Source organism: Rhineura floridana, chromosome 2 (assembly GCF_030035675.1).
Source record: "Rhineura floridana isolate rRhiFlo1 chromosome 2, rRhiFlo1.hap2, whole genome shotgun sequence".
In the NCBI taxonomy this organism is placed as follows: Eukaryota; Metazoa; Chordata; class Lepidosauria; order Squamata; family Rhineuridae; genus Rhineura; species Rhineura floridana.
Window position 1 is genome coordinate 32,798,490 of NC_084481.1, and position 18,339 is coordinate 32,816,828.

Sequence of the window (18,339 nt, forward strand, 5' to 3'; positions counted from 1 at the left end):
TGTCTCTTCCCTATGGCAATGCAACCCAGCAGTGCTTCTACCTTGTCAAATGTCCTATTCCAGACCAGATAAACAGGGCTGCATTCCAGCTTCTTCTACAGGATGCACGTGCACCCCCACAGATGTATCCGGGGACATTTTTAAAAACTAGAAGCTGTTTTCGACTTCCGGGAAGGGTGACTTCGCTTGTGCCTGCTTTTGAGACGGGCTCCCGCCTCAAAAGAAGCTTATTCAGATATAAATCAGTCAGAACATTTTTTTTTTGACTGATGAAATTTCTCCCGGGCAGGGAGAAATGTAGAGATCAACCTCAAAAGCCTGTTTTTGTTGGGAGGACTGGATTTCATTAATTTATGAGAAAAGGTCCAGCCAGCAATGCTGGACGGACTTCCGAACAAGCTCTATCTGATTAATGCGATACGTTTATCTTTTCTTCAAAGAGAAAACGGACTAACAGGCAAGCACCCTTCTTTCTATTATTTTTTTTACTTGGTTTAAATTGTTGCAGCAAAAAGAGATTTGTCAAATGAATCAGCTTTAAAGAACTTCTGGGTGAGCTATAACTCTTCTCTGTTATTCACAAAATTAACAGCTTATCTCTGCTTCTATTGCAAAAAGCTGTCCTGGAAGTGCATTCTAAAGATATAAACAGAAGAGGGATTTCTATTCCGAGGAACATTATATTGTCTGGGACTATTCTCTTTTTGGTCTATTTTATTTTGACGAATCTGCTTCTTCACGACGCCACTAACTGTTTTGATGCTGGGAACTAAATTTGTTTTGTATTCTTGAACATAGAGAGATAAGGCAGGCTGCTCTGTTTATACTGTGATGTCATCAAGCCTGGAATATTAACCCAATTGTTGCTGAAATAAGAAGTGGTTCTTCTTTATTTTTGTTTTGTTTTGGTGGTTTTAAAAATGGCAATCAAGAAAGTGGCTGAGAATCTGGAAGTAATTATGTTTCAGAAAATAATGGATGAGATTGAGATAACGAAACAAACCCTGCAACAGGGCAGTAAGGAGCTGAAAACTGAACTGAGCAAAATGACGCAGGAGCTTAAAGAAATAGGGGATCCTGTGAGAGAGGAGAATGAGATCAGAGATGAGAAAAGAAAAAATAAAGGGAAGATACAAGCCCTGGAGATTGGAACAAATGTGGAATTGGAAAAAGATCTGGAGTTTATGGATATTAGAAATAAAATCTACTGTTTGGAATTTAACGTTATCTCTGAAGAAATTAATGAAGATAAAGTTTAGAGATAAAGTTATCAATGGCTTGGATAATCTTCTGGACTGGAATGACGTGATGGAGAATGATATAGAGAAAATCTATGGAATTAACTGCAGCCATGTGACAATGGAAAAACTCTCAAGAGATGAGCCAGTGCATTTTGTAAAAAAGAAGAACAGAGATATGACTTTACAACAATATTTCAGCAACTTATTCAGAATTGATGGCAAGAAAATATTTGGGATAGAGGAAATTCCCATCAGACTCTTATTATATGACTATGGCTATGACAGCAAGATTATTATGGAATACTGATAATGGAAGATTGGACACTGAAATTACTGGACTTAACAGGACTATTGAAGATGGAATTAATAGGGATAATGGAATAATGGCTATTGAAATTATTGGACCTAACAGATTTTGATGAGATGGATTAATCGATATGTTTATTTGGACTATGGTTATGACAATAAATTATTATTATTATTAACGAGATGGATTAATCGACATGTTTATTTGGAGAAAAATTGATAGATATATTTCTTAAAGAATTGAAACCTCTCTTTGACTTTTTGTGGAAAGAATAAAGTAATGTTTATGAGATTTGATGATTAATTAAGATAACTACTGGAGGAAAGTGATTTTATAATATAATTTAAGAGACAGGATTGTTATATATTGCAGACCTATAACTGATTTGATCTGCGACAAATGGGAAGTCAACCTTTTATTTTTTTGTTTAATCATTTTTGTTTTGTTTTGTTTTTTGTCTTTGAATGTTTTATGATTTTGTTTTGTATGTTTTATGAAAATTTGAATAAAAATTATTGTAAAAAAAAAAAAACTAGAAGCTGTTTTCAAACAATTGCTGAGAAGCAAGAAGAGCTGGTTTAACCTCTGCAATTTGAAAAATGGAATGTTACTCGATTCTGGTTATCCCTTAAAACTGAACACTTAAGTTTACAAATAAGAAGCAGAAAGCCAAGACAGAAGTACGTGGGACACCAGACAGACCAATATACAGACATAACTGCCATTTTAATTTATTGGAATGAGTGGCCTCTCTTCTCTCTTCTTCCATATATTGTTCTTGCTGTCTCTCTTAGTCAGAGGTGGCCTTCCCTGTTTCTTGGCTGGTGAAGGGCTAGCCTCGTGGTCTTCTGCTGTTTTCTTCCTCCTAGGCATCTCTTCTGGGTGCTGCTCCATGACTGGATCACCACCTGGCATGTGCTTCATAGTCTGATCTTCAGGTGTGCAAATTGTGGTCCCACTTTCACTACTACTGAGATCCAAGTCTTCCAGGTACAGAACTTTAGAATGTTGCATGCTTTTAATGAAGGTTTTCTCCCTCTCCAGTTTTCGACTGGGATTATGTTCATTCATGTCCACGCCAGAGTCCAAGCTAGTATCATTACTTTCAGTCTTCCTGCCCTTCTTCAGATCAATGAATGAATGCCTCACCTGAGCTATTGGCTTGCCGTCCAATGATACAAACCATGCTCGTGGATGTGGAGATTGTTTTCCTTTTGAAAGCTCCAGCAAGGTTTGTTCTGAAATGCCTTGAAGTTCAGATGAAAATGGTGTCATGACCACAGCTTCATTTAGCGTTCCTGGGACAGAAACTGACTCAAGCAAGCTATTGGTGTAGCGCCCCCAATTTGTTGCTTGAGGGGATAAGCCCTGTTGGGCATCTAGTGTAGTTGTTTCATCTCTAGATGTCGGTGCCTGCAGGTGAGAATGCATGGGCATCTTGGGTAATGTCTGGGTATAACTTTCCCGATTCATTGGCTCCATCATTGGGCTATAGACCAATTGTCCTTTTCTTGGCAAAGTAGCTGACTTGGCAGCATGCAACTGCTCCGGGGAATGGAAGAGGTCAGGTGTTTGAAGGATGGCAATAGGTTGACTATAAAGATGAATTAATTGTTCAGGGAGGGAAGAGAGACCATATATTTCCTCATTTGTTGAAAGATAGCAGTTCTGTTCTTGCAAATCTCTTGTAGGGGAAACACTGCCACCAATATGTTTTGTTGGCTGTAAATGCCTCCCTCCCATGTTAGGTTCCAAGGACTCGGATGAGGTCCTACAGTGAGAATTTTTGCTGGAGGACTGGTATGAAGCACCTTCTGTGTAGATTTTAAAGCTGTCATGGCCTTTTCTCTCCTCCCCTTCAGCCAAAGCTCCTCTTTGGGGGCTATAAGAGGATAACATGGTTGAATACAACTGCGATTTGTCCTCTGGCTTCAGTGATCCTTTGCCAATGCCAAGATAATTTATGTGAGTTGTTGATGTCGTCTGATCCTTTTTCAAGATGTCTCGCTGAGTTGTATTTCTTCTTCTCTTTTTTGACTGACCACATTTATCCCTAAGAAAGAAGGGGGAAAAACAAGTATGTTGAAGCTGTACCTTGTATGCCAGCTGAAACCCTGACTACAGTTAGTCTGACATCTGTGGGTTTTAAGCTACAGGACTGAAGCCTAGATATATAAAACATCCATTTTGTTTGGGTATTATTTTTGTCAAATGGCACATGAATTACACAGCCTTATAGGTTATCTGCATACCTTTCATCTATTTATGAATCAGATTGCTGAGAAAATGGAATATAAAGGAAGAGCATTGCAGAATCCTGGAACTAGTGAGAATCTTCTATGCATATGTGACTGCATGGACAGACCGTAACAAAAGAAAACTAAGCTATCATTCCAAGATGGCATCAGTGAGGAAGAAACCCATTAATCCATTGTGTCATAATAGCAAGTAACCATAACCTTCCACCTTACCTGCAGTAGCAAAGGAGAACTGCAAAGAACCCAAAGATAATGATGACAGTGCCTCCCAATATGGCTGTGAGGAACACTGTGTGGTATGCAGTTATATCCTTAGTGACCGTTGTAATAATGGAGTCTAAATTTGCAGTCATGAAAAAAAGAGAGAAGAAAGTGATTTCTTGTGCAAAACTAGATGTCCAACCCTATACTGTGCCTTCCCATCTTTGGCTTACTCACTTCCTCCTTAACATTTTGTCACTGGATAGTTCAGCAAAAAGGGATATGCTGCTTCATGTTCTAATCCACATGAAACAGAAATGGCTGAGATGGGTAGGGATGGAGTCCACAGTTTACATCTACGCTATCATAGAAATGGTTTAATAGTAAGCAAGCTAGTATGCAGCTTGGGAGATCTTGCTGTATTGTAAGCCTATTATATAGCCAGAAACACACACCCCTGATGGGATTCCACCTCAATCAAGACATCTAAAAGATGCCTGGACACGTGGTGGCTGCTTACAAATGAAGGAAATGGCAAAAAGAAGCAAGAGAAAGCTTAGTTGACTTGAGAAAATCACTTAAGACTTTTCAAAAAGGAATTCCATCACAAACACCACCCGTTCCAAAGTATGTAACAGTGGGAAGTGCTTACAAAATTTAATTAAAGTGGTAATAATAATAATAATAGTAATAATAATAATAATATAATTTTTCACCAAATATATTCTACAATGCACAGTGAAAGGGCTTCTCCAGCACAAGGCCCTTTCTGAAGATACAGTTTCCCCAGGAACTACATCAGAACAAGGGTGTCGACTCTGTCTTCTGGATTAATTCTGTGCACGTACCAAAGCTATTGTACTCTTAATTCTGCAACATTTAAAATGCTGAGATGCCCCTTTTTTGTTATGGTATACAGCAGTGTTTCCCAAACCTTTTTTATTTTTTTGTTGCTGGACTACAACTCCCATCAGCCCCAGCCAGCATGGCCAATGGTCAGGAATTATGGGAACTGTAGTCCAGCAACAAAAAAATAAAAAAAGGTTTGGGAAACACTGGATACAGTAATATGACATTTCTCACACTTGAAAAAATATAGCCCTATTTACACATTACTCCTGTGTAGGGCATAAGTATGTAGAGTAAGGCCATGCTTTTAGCCCTGTGATCAGATCTCTTTCTTCCAGTAACTGTATGTTGCACGTGACTGTGCAAGAAGAAAACCCAACGCATGAGCTCCTGCTCACAAGTAGGGGCTCAGCGCCATCAAAACACCTGATTGGAGGGAGCCCCTATTTGCAGGCAGGAGCTTGCATGTTGGACTTTCTTCTCGTGCAGCCACACACAACCTGCAGTTACCAAATGACGAAGATGCTGAAGGCAGGGCTAAGGGCATGGTCCAACTCCTCACTCTACACACATACACCCTACATGTGATTAGGTGTGAATAGGGCTTATAGTCCCACTTCCAAAATGAGCAGGGAATGAAGATCATAATTCCAATTAAAGTTAGGAGGAAGTCATTCTTCCTTATTCCTATGTTCTGACCTCCAGCTCATGTATATTTATGGTCCTGAAAATAACAACTAAGTTGCATTCAGGATGATTTCTCATTTCCATGATATACCTCTAGATCCAGGCAGTGGAGCTGCTATCCAATAGCCCAGACTTGGAGCAGCGTACGTCCACACAAGATGATCATGTGCATCCTTTACCATGCCCAATCCACGATTCACCCAGGCACCTGGGGGGGAAAAAAGGCCAAAAGGCCTTTAAATCAAAACACAAGCAGACCAATCCAAAACTCTATGGAGATTGTACATATGTTGCATACATGATGTTTTTGGCTGGTTAAGACCAGGAATGGAAAACCTGTGGAGCTCCTGTGTTGCTGGACACCAGCTCCCATGACCTTTGGTCATACTTCCTGGCCCTGGTGGAAGCTGTAGTCCACCAGCAGCTGAAGAACTACAGGATCGCCATCCCCCTCAATGTTGGGGACAGTGCAATGAAGATACATGTGTGCAGCAGTCATCAAATGCTAAAACATGCTGTTAAGAACTTTGCTGTTCAAAAGTTCTTAGCGCACTTCAAAGATCTTAACATGAACAAAGTAGATATTGGATTGGGGGAACTGCATGCACTACAAGCATGTCAATTAGCATTTAGCTTCTAGGGCTACAGTTAGTCTATATCCACACTTCAACGCTTTTATTTCAAAGCGTACATTTTCTAGCATAAAATTAATTACTGTATAGTATAGTATAAGTTTATTCCAGGGCCAAAGGCCTACAGAGATCAAAACAACAACAACAACAAAAACAAATAACAGTAAAATCAGTATAACATTTGTACAAAGTTGCAAAACTAGGCAGAAAGTAATAAATAAAATACAATCTGAATAAAATTTAATAACTAACTTAAAATAGAAAAGGTTAAAATTTAGTTATAAATTAGCTCCATTATTAGCAGTATCCAATGAGAGCGTGCTTTTAAAATTGGCCCTTAAATTTCGGGCGGCTAAAGTAAACAGCGAGACATTATAAGTGATCTCGGGTTCAAGATCAGACATTAAAATAATTATGTTTCCCTGGATTGAGATTAGCCTATCGTAATGCTGCACAGACCTAAGAAATCTAGCTCGGGGATTATTATAGATGGGACAGGAAAATAGTATGTGAGGAAGATCTTCTGGCTCCGGTGCACCACAGATACAAAACTTTTGGACATTAGGAGTATCAGAGAGCCAGCCTTCTCTAGCTGCATTAGGCAGCGAGAAAAAACGTAGAGCTGTAAAGGCATGTCTTAAGGCTAACGGGAGGGGTGATAAAAGGTAAAGTGAGCAGTCAAAATCTGACTTGAATCTCCAAAACCATGGGGCAACCTTTGAGTTCATAAGTGATAGTCTATCTACACTGTGAGAGTGATGAAAAATGACTTCTTGAAGGTGAGTAGAATTTGAGATCGAGTTAAATTCTCGTGGAAAAATATGATAGATACGTAGTAAATCCTCTAGGTTACTAAGCCACAATTTAGAGGCCAAAGGATGTGCAAAACATGCACTTAAAAGTTTTCCATCCGGAAGAGAATCAAACGATCTCAAAAACTTCAAAAGAGCATAGTGAATGCGGGCAGATAGTGGGGGAAAACCAGTCTCCGAACGCAACATTGCTGCTGAAGTGCCCTTTGGTAGTAACAGAATACGTCTAAGGAAGTCATTTTGGGAAGATTCTAAGATCTTTATAATATTCCTATCCCATCCCCAAACCGTTACGCCATAAAGTAATTGAGGGATCACTTTAGCTTTATAAATTTTCAAAATTGGTAAGATCAAGTTGCCTCCTGACGTACGATAGAATTTTAGTATAGCTCCTATTGTTTTTGCCACCATAGCTTTAATATGGTGTATATGGGGTTTCCAGGATAAAGTGTCTGAAAATAAAATTCCTAAGTATTTATATGTTCGTGACTGTATAAGCTGAGTGTCTGCCATCCGCCAACGGTGGCTCTTAAATCTCTTTCCAAAAACTAGAATATTTGTTTTATCATAGTTTACTTTTAGGTTTTCATTGGTACAGTAAATTTGTAAACTACTTAGTAGCCTCCGAAGACCAAGAGGTGTTAAGGAAAGAAGAACCATATCGTCAGCGTAAAGTAACACAGAAATTTTCCTACACCCAACGGACGGTGGAAAAAATTGCGGGCCCGATAATGCAGAGATAACATTATTCAAAAATAAATTAAAGAGAAGGGGGGCCAACAGGCAACCCTGTTTAACTCCCTTCTCCACCAATATTGGGTCAGATAAAGCTCCTGTTTTGCTGTCTCTCACCAGGGCAAAGGTGTTGGTATAGAGTGCTCTAATGAGAAAGAGCAGGCGCGGGTCGATGTTTAAGTCATGCAACTTGGACCACAGTAGATTCCTATCTATCGAATCAAAGGCTGCGGCGAGGTCCACAAAAGCCGCATACAGATGTTTTGTTGGACCTGCAATACTCTGTTTCGCTAGAAAATGAAGGGTCAGGCAGTGATCTATAGGTGAAGACCCTTTACGAAAACCTATTTGTTCTGGGTGAATTAACTGGTGGAAATCTACCCAGTCAATCAGCTTATTGAGCAGATATTTGCTATATAATTTAGCAGCTACATTCAATAAGCTAATGGGTCTATAGTTAGAAGGGACCAAGGGATCGCCTTTCTTATAAATAGGGACGATTATGCTATTTTTCCATCCTTCTAGGATCAAGCCAGAGTCATTAATTCTAGTAAATAGGCGGGCCAGGAGGGGAGCCCACCACTCCGGGAAATGTCTAAAAATCTCAGGAGGGAGAAAATCTTCTCCAGGGGCTTTCCCATTTTTTAAGGAGTCTATTAAAGCTTTTATTTCGTTAGTTGTTACGGGGGGCCAAGAAGTCATAATGCCATTATTTAACATATTAGGGTAGGTATTAGTGACTGTATTTGCATAGTAAAGATTAGTAAAGTGAGAATGCCATATTGCCAGCGGAATCTGCGCAGCGTTAGAATTATTGGCAGAGAAGGATCCAGATTTGACTATTTGCCAAAATTTACGATCCTGATGTTCGGAGATTGCTAAGGATAAGCGCTGCCAACTTAATTCAGCAAACTTAGCTTTTTTCCCTTTTAATAGGCTTTTATAAGATGCCTTAGTTGTTTTAAAAACCAGATAGGTATACTGTGTCTTAAATTTCAAAAAAAGAGAGAGGGATGACTTGAGATTTTTTTTCGCGACTCTACAGTCCTGATCAAACTAGGAAGATGCCTTAGATATGTGGGTCGGACCATTATTATAACAAGTTAAATAAGGTCTAAGATTAGAGAGAATAGTTTGAAAGATCAGGATGGGATTAATTACTGAGCACAGGAGTGTGTTCAGGACTGGATTAATTATTAATTATTAATGTATATACTGATTAATGTCAAAATAGGCTTCTAAGTGGTTTACAAGTATAAAAACCAATTACAGAAACATTAAGATTTAAATATGCATAACTAAAATGCCCAATAAAACAAACATCCATAATAATATTATGCAATAAACAATCTCATTAAAACAACACCTTATTAAAACAGGAGATTCAGGTTGAAAGATCAAGATAATGTTCTGAGAGGAGCTTTCTTTTGAGTAAACATGCATAGTGTCGGGCTGCAAGACCCAGAGATGATGTGGGACTCTTTGTCTTTGTGCCGAGTGGAAATCTTAAAGCTTCTAAGCATCAGGCCTGTGCTAATGCAACACTGAGAACACTTACCAGTTTTCATGTCAAAGGTCCATGCTGGGATAGGATCTCCTGCTCTGACAGTACTTGTAGGTAGGAGAGGCAATGTTATCTGAATGGGGCCATCCACTTTCAGTTCTTTCCCAACCGAAAATAGGTTTACACATATTGCAGCAAGAGGAGTTAATTCAATACTTTTGAAACCTAAACATATAAACAAGGAGAAATTTATTTTATTTCATTTTTAGTAAAAAACCAAAAAATTAAGCATCTGGAACTGTAGACATAACATGTATGCAGACATAACATTTTTGGAGCAACTGGATAGCACCGCTGCTACCCCTAATTCATAGATACATTTCTTTTATCTCCCTGTGGGCTCTAGTCAAACTTCGAAAGGTTTTCAAGCTGAACCTGGGAAAATCCAATTCCTTTCCCTATATATAGAAGACAAAAGCTTACGCTACAGATAGCTGTTGCAAGTGCCTGCTTTTTTATTCTTAGTGGTGAAAGACAGACATTAATACATTTGCACATAATGTAGATGGCCCCTTTAAAAACTATAGTTTCACAATAATTTATTACGAACAATATTTCAGTGAATATTTCAGTGTGCCAATTACTCCAGCACTAGAGCTAACATCTCCAGAATTTTAAAAAGAAGCAGACTGGCATTCTACCCAGCAGCCAGATTATCCAGCAGAAACAAACATCCCCCTCTTCTCCATGATGCTTTTTCATCATCCAGCTGCTGATAACAGATTGGACCTAGGGCCACCACCACAATAGCAACAGAAAATTAACGTGGAAAATATGTCTCTACAGAAACTCAATTTCAGTTGCGGTTAGCAGTAGAGGCAATACAGAAAAGAACCACTAGATGGTGATAAAAAAGCATCAAAATAAGCTTCTACATTTCAATTTGATTATTAAATAGTATAGCAGCACTGAGCAACTTTCGTTTTAAGGCCTCAAAAGAAACTGTCAAAACTACTGGTTCATCTGTCCTAGTATTATCTACATCAGGTGTGCAGAACCTTTGTCCCTCGCAGATGTTGCTGAACTACAACTCTCATCAGCCCCAGTAAGTATGGCCAATGACTAAGGTGGATAAGAAGTGTAGTTCAGCAACATCTGGACGGCCAAACGTTCCCTACAACTGGTCTACATTGATGGGCAGCAGCTCTCCAGGATTTCAGACAAGGATCTTAGTCAAAAGCAAACATGATATATTGTAGGGGATAAAATTGTCTCCATTCATATACAAAAACCAGCATGTTATCTGTATTACTTATATATATGCACATATAGTAAGGTAAGTCCACAATCAGCAGCACAGTGGGCAAGATTCAGAAATAAATCTCTTTGAGCAGGATGCTCAGAGGACTACCAAAGACCAATTTGAAGGGCTTGCAGAGGTGAGGGGATCAAAAAGGTTTTCCACTTTGCAAAAAAATAAAAATAAACAGCAACAGTGGGACAGATGAATGTAACTAGACTGGCTCAGAAAGAACGCACAATAATCACCAAGAGGCTATGAGCATTAACCAACTCTATTTCTAATCTAAGTCAGCTTTCTGACATTCAGTTTACAGATAGGGGCGTTATTTATAATCATGCAGGAAAAAACGTAATCGGAACACAACCACATACAAAAATAAATGCAATAAATTAATATGCATGTCCCCCTGCAGGTTTTGAATACTTAGACACTTTAAAATATTAACTGTATCAACTAAAATATTCAGTAGCTTTTTTTAAAAAATAGAAGTCTGCTGCATTTAACCAGGGGAAAAAATCCAATTTATATGCCCAGTCAAAACACTGTAAACACCATCCAGGTTTATGATGCAATATTACACATTGTCATATTTGTCACTCTCCTTTTTTACAAGCTTACAAACCTGTGCAAAATGACTCATTCTTGCACAGCTTGCAGAGGGAGAGAAAAGCTCAAAAATGGAATGAAGTATCCAAATCCTTCTCAAAATGTGGAGACAGATGTGGGTCACAAGAAAACTGTAAAATATCATGTATCAATTAACTTCCACCTGCCCCTAGGATAGAAGCTGTTTTCACAAGAGCACATAAATAATTTAAAAAGAACACATCAGAGAGATTGGGGGGGGGGAGAGAAACCAGCTTTATTTGCTGATTCGTCAGCTGCAAAAGGTGTAGGCATACATTATTAATCTCTCTGGGTATTCAAGTACCCTTTGGTAGAGTATTGGTCTGTTGGAGAAATGAAAAAAATTGGGCAGCCATACCCACAAGATACCCCACTGGAACAGCTGACATTAAAGGCTGTTCAATGAACAGTAGTGCTCATTAGTGAATTCTATGGATACTGTGGCACACAGGCTGATTTACAATAAAACAAGGGAGAACGCATTGAAACTTTTGTGAGAGTGTTCCAATATTAGGAACAAGTGTGATTTGGAATACGTTATTCTGTATTGATATTATTTTTCTTTCTTTCTTTCTGTAAATTATATGGGGATCTCCAATTGGTAAGAATTTGTACAATGACAACGTAACCAATGTAAAAGGAGTTTTTTAAAATTGTATAATTATTGGCCAAGTGAGGGGAGAAGGCAATTAACTTCCCTCCGCTTCCATATTCTTTCGCAAGAGACTAAAGATGACAAATATCTGCCAGCAACAAATGTAGGGATGTGCACTGGCACTGTGTGTACCCCAAATCAGCAAATTGGGGTGATTCAGGGAAGGTTCTCACAAATCAGAACACACAGTTAACAAGGTGTCTTGAGGAGGATCAGGAACATGAAGCATCCAAGTGGCTCTGTGGCTTTGGCTCTCTTCCAATTGCACAGCTTTTTTTTCCCGCCTGAGAAACAAAACCAAGCTGGCTGGGGGAAAACTCAGAATGAGAGAAGGGGGGGGCATGACATCTTTCATTTTGACATACAGGTTTAGTGTTTAATCACAGTGAATTATTTTCCCAGACCACTCCCATTACAGTGATTTAGGGGAGGGATATTTCAGTAAGTAAATAAATAGAGTTGTATTTCACATGGGTCTTCATTCTCCACCAGTTTTGGCTGTGAGAACAGGACATAAGCAGTGGATTTAGACTATCATGGTAGCCTGCTTTTCAAATCATTCTTCCTAACAATTACAAATCGTAGCGCCCTCTCTCTTCTCTCTTTGCAGAGAGGGAAGGAGGCAGTAGCAAGCAAAAACCGCCTTATCTATGAAGGTAAAATCACCTAGCATGATAGCACCTGCACCTATTTGTCTGACCTTTTGGCAAGTTTCTTACCCAGAGGCACTTCTCTTGTATGCCCAGGTTTCAAACTGATCGTCCACAAGTCTTCATGTCATATCTAAAAATGGCAATGCCTTTCCTAAACACAAGTGGATTTTATGTGGTTCATCACCTGGAAAAAACTCAACTGCATCTTACAGACAGTAGTATCACAAGAGATCACTTGCTGGAAATCTGTATATGACAGGCTTAACAAGTGTTCTCTTTTCTCATGGAACACTGGGAACTATAGTTCTGCAAGAATGACTGGTGATCTCCAATACAAAATTCTGAGCACCTTCATCAAACCAGGTATCTCAAAATTCTTTGTTGAAAGCAATGACAATTAAACTTGCATAAAAGTGATGGGTATGTGCAGTGCAGAGAAATGCCCTAGTAGAATTTGTAATTGACAGCTAATCCAAACACACTGCACTAGCTTACATATGTAGAGTGCACGTGTGAATGCATCCCTATGTTAAAATCTGCCTGTTTATACCTGCTACCAAGCTAATAATATCTGGCTAATACATGCAAGGAGAACATTTGTGTGAACATTCTTCATGCATTCAATAAATAATGTGATCGCTGCATGGGTATATCTAATATGACATTGAGAATTGTGCTACATGCTCTGTTGAACATTTAAATAAATTGTTATTCATTTTTACAACATTTTTTTCAAGGTCTAACATATGCCTATAGGTTTTAAAGGGACTCTCTGCAGATACCCACAGTAAGGAGATGCCTTGCTAGTGCTGGAGTTTTAGAGGCCAGTATGGTCAGAAATATAAATCTTCAAAAGCTGGTGGGAAATCTGACATACCTGACTTATTTAAAAGAATTCCCGTTGTATAGAGAAAATGGTCCACTTTCAAAAACTGTTGTGGCACTGTAAGGTAGGCCGTAACATTTGTGATATGGTGGTTCATAGGAAGTTTTATTAAATATTTTGGAAATTGAACACTTGGTTGAGATTTGGCATCTGAAAAAGAGGAAGAATACAAAGCCAGCAATTTAGCAGTGCTTCACCCAAATAGTTAACACTTTTGATTGGCAGCACTTTGAACTGGCATTCTCAAAAATTCATGTTCAAATGAGAAACACTTCCACCTCTTATCAAGCATTTATATTTGTACTGAGGTAATATGCTACATCTGAGCTGAATTTTTGAAAAGATAATATTCTACAATGTTACAAATTAATACAAGGAAATAAGTGTATGATGTATATGACCACTGACCTCATGCAGGCGCAAATGCTTTCTCATCACTTAACCAAGGTTAAAAAAAATGGGAGTAGCCTATGGGCTCATGCACTCCCTTGTGACACAGAGTTCCCCCTCTTCCCTTGTCAACCTTAAGCATACCTCAGAACGCTAATCAGAATTCCTAACTTAACTCTGATTTGAAGCAGATTTGCAAACCTTGGTTAAAAAGGAACCTGGTTAGTGTTGGTGCTGCATCATGGTTATCACTGACAGCAAAACAGAAAGGAAACCAGTGAGCCTATGGTCTGCTTGAACCATGGTTAAGCATTTGACCCAGTTCACATATACTACTACGCACAAACACATGGGATTCCTGGAGAGGAGATTGCAGCCACTATGCTCCTCCCCCAGTCCTGTTGCAGTGCTACCAGGGTTAAACCAGGGTTTGGCTTAGCATGTCATCCAAATCTGGGCTTGTAATTTGTCTCTTCCAGACGAACCAAGAGCTGTAAACCAAGAACAAACCTTGGTTACTGTTTGTGGTTTGACTGGAGGAAACCAAACCATGAGCCCAGGTTCCTACAACATGCTACGCCAAACATGCTTGGCCCTGGGTAGTGTAGCAGCAGGAGGACCAGGGAGGAGCACAGCAACCAAAATCCTTTCTGGGAACCTGTGCATTTGTATTAACGCATGGTTTGGCATAGCATTATGTGTGAATAGAGGCACTAACAGCATTATTATGTAAACAAAGAATTATCTCTCTCACACACATTACATAGCGTTGTCAACCTCACCATCATTCATGACTTTCTGACCAGTGATTTCCCTGTAAATGAATCCACTACAAAACCATTTCCCATATAATGTCTTTGATGGCTACTAGACAGAGAAATACATGTGATTCTGGGAGATGTTGGATTACATCCCTATTCAGCAACATACACACAGTGTGGTCTTGGCCGTGCTTCTCTCTCCTTCCCACAACTCTACACATGCAAAATGAACATAACAATATAAGACTGCAGTGAGCAAGGGGAATTGTAAGAATGGCAACACACTAAAAGAAAAATGTTGATGATTGCTTCTTGTGTATTGCTGCAGGATACACACTGTGTAGGGTATATCATGGAGAAGACATCATTATCCCACAACAAGCCTTGCATGTGATCCAATCCTTTATCTAGCTCAAAGCCAGCATTGTTTAATTTCAACATCCTTAAGAAAAAAACCCTTGACTTTCACAAAAACCTACTTCTAGATATGGAAAAGCAAACCTTACTCAGTGCTGTCTTAGTCTGACATCTAATCTTCCAAAGCGCGTGCACACACCGGGACATCCGTACAGCATATAAAACCAGCCATTTCTATTTGGAGTAATTTATGATTTAAAAGAGGAAAGTTGCAAATGCAAAGGCCTTGCACATTCCTAACAGGCATTCTCTTATCTCCCGGGATAATTTAGAGCTCCTTCATAGCAAGAATACCATTCCAACCTTCAGTCACCCTGTGACTTAGAAATAAGGGGATGGTCACTCTGGCCTCTCGGTCTCTGCTCACAGAACTGCTACTGGACAGTTGTGCTACCTCCATCTCCACAAACTCACCCACAAGGAAAGATCAGTGGGACACTAATAGCTCACTTTTTTGTTCTCGCATTGTCAAACTGATCTCTTACACCTTTCCCCTCTGTTCCTCTTTCCTTGTGTGTCTTTTTTTTTTTTTAAGACAGGAAGCCTGAGGGCAGGGTATGTGTCTGACTTTGATGTATGTGCAGTGTCTAGATCAGCCTTTCCCAACCAGTGTGCCTCCAGATGTTGTTGGACCACAACTCCCATCAGCCTCAGCCAGCATAGCCAATGGTAGGAAAGATGGGAGTTGTGGTCCAACAACATCTGGAGGCATACTGGTTGGGAAAGACTGGTCTAGATAATGATACTCTATAAATGAATTAATGAAAAAAAGAGAATAGGAGGAAAACTGTTCCTTACAATGTTTGAGCAGAGCTTGGTCAGTTTACTCCTCTTTTATCAGCTGAAACAAGTATGATGATAGAGAGAGCTTTCAAGGTGATTGCTCTCTTCTTGATCACAAATAGATGTAAGTGAATGAGAAAAACAAGAAGGAAAATTGCCAGTGAACCAGGTGGAACATAAGCTCACCCAGAACTGGACAGCATGGTGGGGCAGCAACGCTCACCTGACCTTCAGTGAGTTGCGTCACTGCTGCTTACTGGGAGGTAGAGGGGGAGAAGCAAGGTGGTGGCGCAGTTAGTGCAGTGCAAATGCACCATCAGAGTCAATGTGGCACACCTCCTGCCTACGCTCGGCGTCATCTCACACCTCCCTCTCTACCTCCTTGGTAAGCAGCAGTGATGTGACCGACCAGAGGTAAGGTGAGCACCACCACCCCACCATGCCTTTCACTATTGTGCTCACCTAACTATATATATTAACTTTTCAACCAAAGAGGCAGTACAGAGGAGTAAGGGGAGGGCTTAAGGAGATAACCAGCTCAAACCTCGTGGTTTGTATCATTGTTAATTGACACAGCACAACACAATCCTCCTTCAAAGCAGGATAGATTCTAGAGTTAAACTAAAATGAAAGAGAAACATGTGGCAACATATTTATTTATTTATTGCACTTGTATACCGCCCCATAGCCGAAGCTCTCTGGGCGGTTTACAGCAATCAAAAACATTAAAACAAATATACAATTTAACACACATATTTTAAGAACAATTTAAAACACAATTTTAAAATTTAAAAAAATATAAAAACAATTTAAAACACGTGCTAAAATGCCTGGGAGAAGAGGAAAGTCTTGACCTGGCACCGAAAAGATAACAGTGTTGGCGCCAGGCGTACCTCATCATATATATAAAATATATATATATATATCAGTTATAAGAATGAATTCAGATGACTGCTCCTTCTCGCTTGTGCACTTATTTCTGATGTTGCTACTCAGAGCTGCTTCAAAAGCTGCAACCAACATGAGATGAACAAGTACGAACATTTAACACTCCCTGTTCTCTGAGTTTCCCCATCATGTCTGAAGGACATTTCACATTCAAGCTCTCAACACAAGGTCAGCTTTTGCATCTGCCTCTGGGAAGTTCTCCTTTACACATGAAGGAGGAGCAAGGGACACTCCACTCAAACGTGCTTCTGGTCTCTTCCCTTCCCCTATTCCTTGTTGTTACAGTCAAAGAACAGCTCTCAATGGATTCTACATAGAACTTGGGGCAGTATGCAAAGTTAGTCCTATTCAGAGTAGAACCACTGAAGTTAACAGACACGGCTAACTTAGGTTTACTAATTTCAGTGGGTCTACTCTGAGTATGACTTCACTGAAAACAACCCTAGGTTGTCTTCAGGGGCACATCACATGATGGACTCTTTCACCACCCTGTGAAAAATCTTGCCCACTGAAAGCACAGTGGTATTAAAATTCAGTTATATGTGCAGTCTGATATACTTTCTAGGAGTGAAAGAAAAAGTGGTCTGAATCCATCCAAAGCATCCACTAACAGAAACAGCAAATCCGCTGTTTAGTGCAAGCCTGAAAAGCAGGGCTGTGGAGTCGGAGTCATGGAGTCGGAAGCAATTTTGGGTGGAGTCGGAAGAAATGTACCGACTTCGACTCCTTCATAAATGGCAAATGTATATTAACTAGTAATAACAAATTTACTGTAGTACAATGGTAGCACAAGGCATTTCATCACCACCACATGAATCCAGAGCTTGGAAAAGTTACTTTTTTGAACTACAACTCCCACAAGCCCAATCCCTGGAGCTCATGGGAGTTGTAGTTTAAAAACGTAACTTTTCCAAGCTCTGGATTCACATTCCATTTATGAAGGAGTCGGACAGTAGAAAAATAGAGGAGTTGGAGTCGAAGGTCTGGTGTACCGACTCCACAGCCCTGCTGAAAAGTCTCTTACAAAATACAAATACCCAATATTTATTTATTTATTAAATTTATATCCCACCCTTCCTTCCAGAATGCTAAAAGCACTTTAAAATATTTTTAAAACAAAAGACTTTAGAACATATTAAAACAAAACATCTTAAAAACAACTTTAAAAACATCATAAAAAGCAATTCTAGCACAGACACACACTGGGATAAGTTCTCTACTGAAAAGGCTTGTTGAATGAGGAAGGTCTTTGGGAACTTCCGGGAAGGGTGACTTAGCCTGTGCCTGCTTTTGAGACGGGCTCCTGCCTCAAAAGAAGCTTATTCAGATATATCAGTCAGTTTTTTCTTTTTTTTTTGACTGATTAAACTTCTCCCGGGTAGGGAGAAACGAAGAGATTAACCTCAAAGCCTATTTTTGTTGGGACGACCAGATCTCATTAATTTATGGGACGAGGTCCAGCCGACGAAGGTGGGACGGATTTTTAACAGCAAGCTCTATCTGATAAAGCGAACGTTCACCTTATCTTCTAAGAGAGAACGCACTAACAGGCAAGCACCCTTCTTTCTATATTTTTCTTTTACTTGACTTAAATTGTTGCTGTTTAAAAGAGATTTGCCAGATTGATCAGTTTTTGACATCTCACTGGGGAGCCATAACTTCTCTCTGCTACGCACTAATTAATAGCTTA

The 18,339-nt window shown here is 39.5% G+C and overlaps 1 protein-coding gene across 4 annotated transcripts in view; it reads right to left on the bottom strand.

Moving 5' to 3' along the window:
- Positions 1-2,247: 2,247 nt before the first annotated feature.
- FAM171B (family with sequence similarity 171 member B) overlaps positions 2,248-18,339 on the bottom strand; it is a 50,407-nt gene continuing 34,315 nt past the window's right edge. For 3 of the 4 annotated variants that reach the window (XM_061608261.1, XM_061608262.1, XM_061608264.1), the window contains 5 exons: positions 13,342-13,500; positions 9,281-9,451; positions 5,635-5,751; positions 4,020-4,143; positions 2,248-3,601 (listed from right to left, as the gene is read on the bottom strand). In XM_061608261.1, the coding sequence (XP_061464245.1) occupies positions 2,275-3,601; positions 4,020-4,143; positions 5,635-5,751; positions 9,281-9,451; positions 13,342-13,500 (1,898 nt within the window). In that variant the 3' untranslated portion in view covers positions 2,248-2,274. The remainder of the gene's footprint in view (positions 3,602-4,019; positions 4,144-5,634; positions 5,752-9,280; positions 9,452-13,341; positions 13,501-18,339) is intronic. The other variant, XM_061608263.1, reaches the window with a different exon arrangement.